The 12609-nt window shown below is 40.0% G+C and overlaps 1 protein-coding gene across 1 annotated transcript in view; it reads right to left on the reverse strand.

Annotated features, from left to right (window-relative positions):
- Positions 1 to 275: 275 nt before the first annotated feature.
- LOC118778853 (cadherin-22-like) overlaps positions 276 to 12609 on the reverse strand; it is a 103131-nt gene continuing 90797 nt past the window's right edge. Inside the window, exon 11 of the mRNA XM_036530615.1 lies at positions 276 to 1195. Coding sequence (XP_036386508.1) covers positions 684 to 1195 — 512 coding nt within the window. The 3' untranslated portion in view covers positions 276 to 683. The remainder of the gene's footprint in view (positions 1196 to 12609) is intronic.

Below are 12609 nucleotides of genomic sequence, written 5' to 3' on the forward strand. Positions count from 1 at the left end.
TTAACAGACTTTAAGGTAGGGTGTCCACCAGATATTGGAAAATGTTCACTTCATCCAAAGGTTTTCAGTATCATTTCACAGATGTCCTTATCCTTTACTGCATCCCACACCTTGATCACGATGAATAAATAAATAAATACAAATAAATATAAATAAATATTTTTATCTTAAATAAATACATATTTACTCCAGGTAGTTTGCCTTGGCTAGGAAATACTCTTTCAACCCTTGTGGAGTTTGTTGATATATGTTTTTTTTCCCTTAAAATTTTTCATATATAGCAAAAAATATAACCAGTAGGTTGAAGACTTTGCTTGCACTGAAAAGAAAACCAAAACAAAATCAAGGGTATGTAGATGTGGTTCCCTGTACAAACATGAATGTGATGTTTCATTTTTTGTCCCTTTGCCACGTAATCAAAAAGTCATGTCCGCTAGGTGGAGAAAGAGGAGCACCTAAGCTTCCACTCCCACCCCATTAGACAGGGTCAAAGTTTTATTTTGGAGGTCAACAACTTGACCCACCTCAAGATTTTTTTTTTTTTTAATGTAAAGAAAGGGGGTATGAAAATTGAGAAAGTTTAGGTTTCAGGATTGTCCTTGAAAGGGGATGCAGGGACGGGGGGGGTCGGTTTTGGGTTGGATTGGGCTGGGGAATGTCGTACTGGTGGAAGGATAAGGATGCTAGGAGCCGTCTTCCTCAGGGTGCCCCAGCGAGTAGAAGCCAGCCAGCTGCCGAAAGCGGGGACCCCAGTCGCTGAGGTACGAAAAGTCCTGCTCGGAGGTGGTCGACAGCGTGTGGATGGAGCTGAGGGACAGGGCTGGGGAGCTGGTGCCCTCAAAGGCATACGTTTGGAAGGAGTCATACGGTGGCACCGACAGGTCAGCATCGGCCTGCTCCACTTTCTTGCGGATGTAACCCTTAAACACGGAGAAATCCGCCGCTCCTCCGTCTCCGTTGACGCGGCTTTGAATCCACTGGGGCAGAGAGCGCAGGTCGGGCCCGGACTCAGAGCTCTTCACCTCCGGAAAGTCATACAGGCTGCGGAGGGCGCTCATGTCGTACGCCTGGGTGTCCTGCTCGCCGCCGCCCTCGTCGTTGTACTTGATGACGTTGTCGCGCATGTCCTCCTCATCCTCAGACATGCGCTGGCCCTTGCGGTGGCGCTTCAGCGTTAGGATCAACAACACCAGAACTGCAAAGGAAAGAATACAGGAGCAATGTTTTCAAATGACTTGTGGTTCAAGGAGCTAACATTTCTGTAAATTTCTTAAATTTTTGTTTTCAACAGCTACCATCATAAGTATGAATAGGATGACCAATGCCATATCAGTTTTCATGCAGGTGTGGCATGCCCCTACCACTTTTTGTTTGACATATGATATTATCAAGCAAAAATTCTAAAAGCTTGCAGAAACATGAAAAGAGTGCGCATTGTTGAGTATGTCCACTGCCCATGGCCCCTCTGTATATGCAGATTTCTGTGGGGTAGGGTAATCAAGACAGATGAGCAAGCCCAACTTTTAGTGCCAAGCCTGATGTGATTAGGTCCTGGCTCCACCTAGGTCTTTGGTAAGTTTGCTCACTGCACAAGGAGAATAACTTGGTTGGTTGGCTGTGTGGTAGTATACAAGTTAAATGTAATATGTTCTTGTACCCATATGATGATAAAATGCTAGTTTGCTGCAAAATTTGGCAAGTAGGTAGCAACCGCCAGTGAATGATATCTACATTACTTTTTATGAAATCCTGCTGAGGTGATTAATGTTAGCTTGCTTGTTAGCACATTTGATCACTAGCTTATTGGTTAGTTGCTGAACATAGTTCATTGCAATGCAGACAGCATTCAACTATACTTGTCTATCAATCTTAGCAACTACCATAGAATATGTGTTCCTCATGAATGTCTCAGAGAAAATTCTGAGTTTTGCTAAATGGTAAATGGACTGCATTTATATAGCGCTTTTCTACTCATTTGAGTACTCAAAGCACTTTACAGTTATATGCCTCACATCTACCTACCAGTGGCAGAGGCTGCTATACAGGCTTACCAACTGGCCACTGGGAGCTGTTGGGGGTTCAGTGTCTTGCTCAAGGACACTTCGACACTCTGCCAGGATGAGCCAGATTCTGACTGCTCTATCTCCTGAGCCACTGTCGCTAACTGAATTCAGATAAAACTGTTAAGTCCCAGATTAAGAACCATGGTGTTGTCCTTTACTCTAAAATGGGTTTTGAGCAACATATGAAGAAGACATCCCAGGCATGTTACTGCCGTTTAAGAAATATATTTGGAGTTAGATCTTTTTTTGCCATTTCAAGTCATAGAAAAAGTCATACACACACTCATCTCCTCAAGACTAGACTATTGTAATGCTCTTTATTCAAGTCTAAATGGCACTGTATTATTTCACCTCCATATGATTCAAAATGCTGCTAGAATTATAACTAAAAGAAATAAGAGGACTCATATTACTTCAGGCTTAGCTTCCTTACACTGGCTACTGATTGCTTTTAGAAAACGTTTTAAGATTTTATTGATTACTTTTAAGGCACTAAATGAACTGGCCCCTGAGTACATTTCTGAGCTACTCACTCCCTATCTGCCACAATGCGTCCTCACATCTAAAGGATGGGCTTCTCTTTGTGTCCCCACAACCCGCTTAAAATCAAACGGTGATCGAGTTTTCTCTGTGCAAGGCTCCAGATTATGGAATGCTCTACCAGAACCTATCTAGGCTTCGCAGTCACTACTGTCATCCTTTAAAAAACTCGTCTTTTTAAACTTTTTAAAATATTTTTTTTATTCTTGTAATTCCTTATATTTTTTAAATGCATGGTCTCTTTTACTCGTGCTTTTTCCACTGATCACTGTACTGCACTGTGCCTGTGTTTTAATTTATTTATATTTATGTGTCCTTTTATTATTGTATTTTATATTCTATTTTATGGAAAACACTTTGAATGTTTTTATTAGAAGCACTGTGCAAATAAAGCTTTATCATTATTGTTCTTGTTATTTAAGAGCCTGGTTTAGGACTGAATGTCTCAGAAATTGAGGGTACAACAACCTCCACTTAAAGACCTGATTCAGAACTACTGAAAATATGTTTTACTATGTTCTGATAGAAGTGATTTTCTTTTCTTTTATCAGTAATGCAAATAGCTCCTGGAACATACTGACCGCATTCTGTGATTGTATAGGTTGCTCATGTTACAGCTCAATGCTGGGACTCCTTTATAGGATAATAATGTTGGAGATCCTTTTCCATTTGTCTTGTTATAACACAAACAATGACTTCAACAAATAGAGACTGAAACACTGCAGTACCTTTACAGCATAATACCTTGATAAAGCGATTGCAAATGGCATTCATTTTTTTTCAGTTTTACACAAACATGGCAAAAGCTTCAGAACATAATCGAATATGTTCCTAACTGATGCTTTAGTATTACATTATCCTTTGTTGAGGTATACCATATGCCTGCCTGCAGTTTTGTTTTCATTATAAATGCACTATATCAACAATGGTGTGCCTCATGGCAAACTGGTACTGTACAGGGAATTGCATTCTCACTGTAGTGAATGGGATTTAAAGGTGTACACAATCTATATGCTGTACTCAAAATGATGAGCCAAAGTGCATAACTGGAAAAATATGGCACCATCTATGTACAGTACCAGCCAAAAGTTTGTACACACTTGATTAAGATAATGGGAAACATGCATTCAGATATTTTGATCTAAAGACTGATGCTCAAATGCTTGAAATTTGTTTCTGAGACAAATACTGTATAAAAAATGACGTTGATCCCTATGTATGAAGTTATTTCCAAACAAAAGAAATTAATTTTAAAAATAGTTTTGGCTATTTTGAAGAATCTAAAACATATAAGATAGTTTTCATTTGTGTAACACTTTTTGGTCACTGCATAATTCCATTTGTGTTTTTTCATAGTTTTGATTCCTTCACTATTATTCTAAAATGTGAAAAATAGTAAAAATAAAGAAAAACCCTCCTATGAGTCGGTGTGTCCAAACGTTCGACTGTACTGTATCTTGTGATTCATTCCTTGCTTAGGACTGGCATGACTGAAGCATGCACAAGTACTTCACCTTGCATCTGATAACAACAACCTCCACCATCTGAAGTTTCAATGTCAGATTACAGCTTTATGCATTCTCAGTTTTCACAGACATGTTTATGGTACAGTACAGTATCTTATTAACTGAAGTAAGCAAAGGTTTTTTATAAAGGCTAAACTCCACATGCCAACTTACACATGATAAAATATCAAACACCCTTTTACACAAACACATGTTAAGTTAATTCTAAAGGCAAGGGGAACAAAGTCTTACACCAGAAAATAAACTGTTTCATTACAGGTACTGTAAGGTTTGATAATTATGAATATTGATATAATTTAATAGTGAGATGATCAGTCACACCAAAACACCCTGTAGTGTTGTTATCATAAATACTGGCATGGCTAAAATGCTTTCTGACCAATCAGCAAGCAGGACTGCAATTATTTTTGTACTGCAAAGCATGCATTGTTGTTTTTAGGCACCTTGTCAGTTTATTATGTTTGTAACACTGTGTAATGTTCTATCTACAAAAACGAAGTTCTTGTAAATGGGCCATCAACTGGTTAAGGTTATACCAACAATTCAGTAACCCTGTGTGCAATCTTGAGAGAGTGATTTTAAACTGTGTATAAAATCACTTGCAACAGTTTTTTTTTTTCTTTTAGCTGTTATCTCAATCCAACATTTTATGAACAGGTATTTACAAATGAACATTTTAATGAGCTTGTCATAAAAATACAATGATTAACACAATGGATAGCAAGCTGGACAACCGGTCAATACTATGCCACAATGTTTAAATAGCACCAATTCATGCAATATATTCTTAAATGAAGCAATGTATAACAATTATTGCAATTATTGGAAATATTCATCTGTGGTGTGTCATCTTTGTTATAAAATAAAATGTGCAGTTTATAGTAACTTTAGTCTCACATTCGGTACCCCAGATCAATCAAGTGATTGATACAAAAACATTTAATGTGTGAAATGTTATTTTGTAATTATTTTCCCAGCCTCTTAGAACATTCGTTATTGTCTACCTGTCTATTAATGAAACAAGCAGAAAATGTATAATCAATTTCCAGTATAAACACTTTCATGAATATTCTTCTAAAATCCTTTCAATTCTAAAAAAACAATAAAAAATTGTGCCAGTTTGCATCAGTGTCCTCCTGGGCTGTCAAATATATATATATATATATAAGAACATGAAATATGTGTTGCAAATACAGTTGTGTCCACAATTTAAGACACAATTTAATGTTTATACATCATACAAGCAGTCTCACAGTGAAACTATGGGGCCTGACGTGCTTTAGGCAAACATTCTGAGAAAGAATATCACTTTAGAGTAAAAAATGTACTGTGCTATGTATAGTTTAAGAGATGAAGCCTTCATAAACACGTTTGAAGACGGCAGAAGTAAACATATAATGATGTATGACACAAGATCCAGTTAATTAAAGCTGATCAAGGTTACAGGTAACTGACTGCAAGCTAGTTTGTAAAGGGAGATATAATGGGGTCATGCGGGGTCCACTGTTTACGTGTAATGAAATATCACTTTCAAATAGGTATTAAAAAAATCGACACCAACCTACTCATAGAGCAAAAGCAGTCTGCTTCACCACATCAAGAACCATTGTACAAAGCTGTATTATGTATGAGCTGTATTGCTGATTATTGTGTGGAGAAAATAGGTATGGCGGAGTAAATATATACCAGTGGTATTAATTTTGTATTTATGCAAGATCATTATTTTTCTGGCTGGTATGTAGGATAGCTAATGAATTAGTAATCTTACATTGTTAAATTAAGCCCAAACATAGAACATTAGTGAAAACAACTAGCAGGCAATTACAGAAATATGTTTTACTGTAAACTATTGAAACGTCTTTGTTGTGCAAATGGTGTACATTAGCCCCTTCATTTGATTTTACAGTAACATGGAAGCAGGGTATTCTGTGCCATTTTCTTAACTGAAAACACTCTCTTCTTTCACTTTGGTTGCTTTGTGCTGGAAAGTATAGCCAGACACAACCTGGAACTGTATGTGTCAAAGGGAAAGAAAGACATTCTCCCCAGAAGAGGTATGCAAGAAACCTATTTGGTATTCTTGACCTTGCATGCGTCAAACGTGGATTGGCTTATAAACCGCATGACAATCATCCCTATTGTCTGAAAAAAGCAGGGTCAGAGTGAATTATGGCATTAGCGAGTTAAAAAAAGAATGAATGGGAACGTGAAGAATTCACACTCTTGCCAAGATTAAAACAGCTCTGCTTTAGGAAAAGGGAAAGGAAATTAATTTGACACCAGGGTCCTGGGTGATTCAAGGTAACATGACTGCATATGTGAATAAAGAAAAATGTTTTTTTTTAAAAATCAAAGCAATTGTAGACATAATAAAGCGGTGCCAAATTGCTTCAAGGTCTGACAACTAAGGAGTCACTCCACAGTGATAAGCACTTATATGTGCAGTTCTAAGCGTTTCCTTACACTTGGACAGTAATCAGGCAGGGTACTCCAAATGCACTATACATTCCAATGCCCATTTCCATTCAGTATAAAAATATACTCTAACTCAGCAGAATCTGTATGGCTAAGTAAAACATTAATGCCTTACTTTGTCCAGCCTTTTAACATTGATGAGTCTCGTTGTGTTTAGGTACACATCTTGTGAAAAGAAAGGCTTAAAGTACATCGTATAATATGTATCACAATAACTTTCTCCATGTCATTCCAAATTTTTTTGTCTCCTGTGGAGAGTTACAGCTCAATAACACAATATGTCAGAGCACCAGTAAGCACTGCATGGCCTATATCTGGAGTATCTCAACCTGCACAGCAAACAATGGTCTAAGTTAAGGTGCCATTTGGGAATCACAGTAATACATATATTTATTAATACATGTAACAAAGTGAAAATTCAGTTATAACAGAGTGTAAATGTGATAAACACTCTTCTGGGAGTTTTTTTTTTCAGTAATTTTTGAATTATTTATTCCACGTGGTTCAACATGTGGTGGGAAGGGTTTCTCAAAGATTTCAACTTATTTTACCACTATTATTTACTACCTATGTTCTCCGGAAAGGCTGACATTATTATGATTTCAGGACTGTTTACTCTGAATGAATTTGACATCTGCACTTGAATAATTCTGTCCTCACATCATCACAAAGCAACATCCCTACGATAGTTTTATTTACTCTCAGTATGGCCGAATGTTCTGAAGATTCACTGAATATAAATGAGTAGAATATTTATAGCCTTTATATGCAAGCAATGCCAAACCTCATGTTTAGACAACTTCTGACTTTGTTTAGATAACAGTCTACAACTGGATTTCCATTTTTTTTATATTGTGTATATTACTGGAGATCTTGATAAAATATTCATAATTTAAGGGCAAAATGAGTTATGTGTTATCTCAAAATAAATATAGTTAATAGTACATCATAATAATCTTTGGGATCTCTGACATAGATTGGATGATAGTGGTGATGCCTGGAGGCAGTGTGAGGTTGCCGTTGCTGCGTTTTTCCTGTGCTGTAGATGCCCTTTTTACGTCAGAGGCGCAAACCATATTATTTGCTCCAGCACAAACGCTGCCACTGGACACAATTAGACTGTAACCCCCCAGCTACCCCACTGACATAGGCCTTTTTTGCTTACTAATCAAGGCATCACTGCGCCACTGCTCATAAGGAAAGGTCATCTGGGATGTAAGCTTGAAAATGATGTCGCATCGATGTCCCCATTTATTTTGATTTCATTTGGTGTTTTTCTCTGTCTCACCTTTAATTTAATACGAAACAGCCCCCTCCTAAACCACCGAAGACTTAGTGCTTTCAAGAAGAGTTATGGAACAACACCTTACAACAACGTTTCATATGCTAATTCATTTAGGAGGTACACATTCCCCACAATGCCTGAAAGCGAGACTTAGCAATATTTTTCATGGGCACCAGCCAGAGGACCTTTATATATATATCATTAAACGGTGGGCATCATACATCATATGATGCAGGTAAGGATCCTGCCTGGGGCAAACGCATACAAACATAAAGCAGTCTGAAAGCAATAAATAATAATCTGTGACACACCACTGTGTTTTCTGGTCTCTCTGGTCCACAAAAACATATATAATACCTTTGCGGGATTGGTGGGTTTTCACAGGAAAGTTATAGCTGGCCCAGTCACTGTGGGAAATTATGCACCAGATTTCAGTTTGTTAGTTTAAGGGGGGTATGTGTCCGTAACTGTCTCAAAAAATGTATTGATTCAGATTACACTCATGTAGCCCACCTTGGAGAGGCTATACACAGTATGTTTGTGTTGCCACAGTCCATTTTTCTCCATACTTTGAAACCCTGGGAATTTTTTTTCATGCGGAATAGATGGAAAAACAGCGGCGATGATCATATTAATCTGTATAAATGGCTCATATAGATCCCAGTAATTACCTTTATTTGGTGTAAATGATTTGAAAAACAACGCTTGAAAAAAAGAATTAGTCTTCATGTGTTGATGAGCTTTCTGGAATGCCTAGGTGGGGTAGTGAGGACCTGAATGCTGATCGGTATTGGTTCCTCTCCCAGCAACAGGAGTGATGATCTGCTTGCCTCCATATTGTCTGTTTTTCAGGCTTGGGGGAGTAATCTCTCTCTCTGACCATTGAGTTTATTACTGCTCATTAATTGTTCTCCCTTAATCACCATCACATACTGCAGGCAGGCTCAGGCCATATAGACAGCGATGTATGGAGCCCTGCACGCCACACAGCTACCTCAACAACACATAAAGGTTGCCAGTATGCATGCTGTTCACTAATTGCATATTGATCTTTGTGTGTTCGATAGAAGTATCCAAAGGCATCAATAGCTATGCACTGCATTGAACAGTGAAGTCAAATAATGGAACACAAGACAGACTTTCCTTACATATGGACAGGCTTTAAAGATTCCAACATATGTAGCAGTTTCTATTACACCAAAAAGCAAAAATAAATCCCATTTATATTTTCACTGAAAGAATAATGCAAGGAGACAGTGAATTCATATTTAATCTTTTAAGCTGAAAAGGGCATTGCTATGTAATCACTTCACTGTTGTGTTGAGTCTAATGTAAAATAATAGCCACTGAATGTGTGACTTCTCATCAGATCTACTTGATTAATGTCACTAAATCTGATGGCATTAGACATCAGAAATAAATTAATGCAAAGCATCTCAGATGGAAGAGGATCCGAAGCTTGCATGGCAGTTTCACAAACCATGTCAGTGAACGTTTCCTGGAAACATCTAACAATCTCCTATCTTGGTAAACTGGGCTGCAGCGCGGAGTTAGGTCAGGGCGGGGGGCCATGCATCCTCATTAATTAACTGATAAATGGCCACAGTGCAGCCGGAGAGGGGGTGGGGGGTGGTGTGGGGGGAGCAACACGATGCCCTTTCAGCTAGGCCTCAACACTGCAGCATGTACCTGGGAAGACAAACATGTGGCGGCTCCACTGCGTACAGATGTTCTGGTAAACGTTCTTGACAAGACAGCTAATTTACCCTTGGGCTGCGATTGCTGCATGAACCGAGGAGTTCATCACAGCAGATGGGCCGTAATTGGAAAGGATGTGCGCAGATGCCTTCCTGCGCCGAGATGGATTCATCACGTCACCCCCCCCTAAATTAACTGATGGAGGGATTGTTTGTTTGTTGGTAATTAGGCAGAAATTTGTTTTCATTTGCTTCATCACGCCACGATTGATCTAATCACGAGACGCGGGTCTCCAGGAAGCCGAGCAACCCCACACCCCCCACCCGCCTGCCCCTCGCCACAATAACAGAGATACATACTTAGGGTATCACAGCTATTTCCCACATTTCTGATCATCTCCATCATTCAGATGTGAGGCATTACTTACTTAAGTTACTTATGTTGTTTACTTTATTTATTGTAAGCCCAGTATTTACATGGTTGAAATGTTTGATGGGAATGGCAGTAATTCAGTACATTACTATTATTGCAAGCTGGTGCAAAGCCTACGTACATGCATCCTGTGTACAATTTGACAAGACTGACATTGCAACAATTTTAAAAAGGGGTTTATCACTTGGGTAACAAGGCAGTCATAAGCAGGAGGATGGGTTTGTGGTGTCTGGTTGCATCGCTTAGACAGTGTCTATCAGGCACAGAAACAGATGGCGTCGTATTTCATCAGTCAAACTGTGACGAAAGCTATGCGATTAAAAACGTGCCTCGCTGCGAGTGCAAAGTGGTGGAATTTCCGTCCGATGCATTTCCACAAGCCAGACCGGTTGAAGCAACGGGCCCCTGTAATAAACAGAACCCACGTTCTCACTGCAGCATGCATTCTGCTCTACTGCAGGGCAGAATGCATTTATCGCAGAGTTAGAGAAAACATAGCAGCAGCGTAACGTTAGCTAAGTAGCCTTCCTCCCTGGGAGAAAGATGGAGGTGGAATGTTACTGCCTCGGTGACTTAAGATAATAACATTATTCTGTAAGGCACACTAACTTGTATGTACGTGCACAATCGTACGTCACATACCACGTAGGGACTCCATACACACAAATCTTCCCCCTTTAACAACCAACAGAATATTGCGCGTGAGAAATTTGGGAACGAATTACAATATATGGGCTCTCAGGAAATTAGTTCATGTAAATAACACACTCACAAGGCAACATACATCCCAGTATGCACAGACTCACTGGGAAATGAGACGTCCCAGGGCTAGGATACTCAAAACACCGCTATAGCTTCGACTGCAGCGAGTTCAATTTGATCAGTCGCGTCACATTAAATTGTCACCGTCTGTCCAAGGCAGTGATTCAGAGCCTTTCAACACATATTTTATACAGGGTGACAGATCCACAGATCAGCATAAGGCCCAACATTGCCTCCTCAGAGGGCTGGGAACCAAACAAAGTGCAAAGCACTGTAAACCAAGGAAAACTGGAACGCATGCTGTAGCTGCAACATATGCCTCTTCCAAGGTGGCACCATGGAACAAGGTACATGAGGAGAATGTAAGATTACTTAAGGTGGGAGCAGGAGGGCAAGCCCACTCATATGCCAACTGGCTCACTGCCAGAGCTGGTGGGCCAGCACGCCTTCCAAAATAAGCTTTCCCAGACTGAGCTTTTAACTTACTTTGGTGCAGGCTGCATAGGTATCAAGCTCATAAATCAAGCACAGCAGAGTCACATGGCGATCCTCACCTGATGTAGGGAGGAAGATGGAATGAAGGGAATTGTATGGATTCATCCACACTGGAGGGAGAGCTATCCAATTCAACAAATTAGAGTTTAATCTTCGGATCATTGAACCACCTGGCCTGAACCTGAAGTAGTCTATGTGGACAAACAAGGCTTGGTATTCACTTGTCAATGTAATCGACAAGAGAAACGCTGTCTGCATAGACAACCATTAAAAACAGACCTCTCCAGGGACTCAAACAATGGTTGAGAGAAGGCAATAATAAATGCAACTGCCCAGTCTAGAGCCATGGACCTCTCTGTAGGCAATTCTCAAGAGGACTATTCTATCTTGGGGCAACTAGCTGAAATATCAGCTAGGAACCATAAGGGTGGAAGGCAAATTACCACTATCTACCAACTTTGCATAAATTAAAAACCAAAGGCTTGAGACAACATGGGGGATTGAAAGATGAGCCATCGGTACAAATAAACTCTCAGTGTAGAGTGGGCCTTCACATTTTACAGTGTTTCCACTACTTTACCTTTAAACCCAACCACCAACAGCTGCGTAGGTTTAGGAGCCGAGCCCAGGGGTGGAGCAGCTCTACAAATGAGTGAAACAGCACCTCCTCTGCCTGCATCAACAGTTGCTATCTGGTAGGGAGCAGTATCAATTGCGCCACCAGAGGTCCCCTTACAACCCCTGAGCATGGTATTTGCAGTTACGTCAGCCCCAACAGGATTGTGTGGTGTTTCCTTCTAGAATAGGGGAAACGCATACAGGAGAGCTGGAGGCCAACCTTTCTCGATACACTGCTCTCAATTAAGATGGGTGGGGATGAGACCTTAGGTTGCACGCCACTTTAAGAAGCCACAGACAGCCTATGCGACTGTGGTGACTGGCACAATCTACTGCAGTCATGTCTCTTGGAGTAACCTGTATACTGTGTGCTGGCCTTGCAGGACTTGTATGAAGTGTTGTGGAGTCAGATGGATGGTATTAAACCCTAGTGCATTAATTTAAATGGACAACCAAGGCTGATGTCAAGTCCTCCTTATTCACTTGCCATGGCAAACTGAACCCAGCCCTGTGACCTGGTTTATGCATCTTGCAGGTGGAACGGCCGAAGCAGTAGTCACCTGAACAATTTCGACTAAAACAGTAGGGTGCATTCACTGCAGTTCAAGGTAGCACTGTTGCTGTGCACCTCTGAGATTTTAAAACTGGGCAACATAGCTTCCCTTGCATATAGTACCAGAGGCCACAAACACCTAGTAAGCATAAATGCTCTTCA

Source organism: Megalops cyprinoides, chromosome 6 (genome assembly GCF_013368585.1).
Source record: "Megalops cyprinoides isolate fMegCyp1 chromosome 6, fMegCyp1.pri, whole genome shotgun sequence".
NCBI classification, from domain to species: Eukaryota; Metazoa; Chordata; class Actinopteri; order Elopiformes; family Megalopidae; genus Megalops; species Megalops cyprinoides.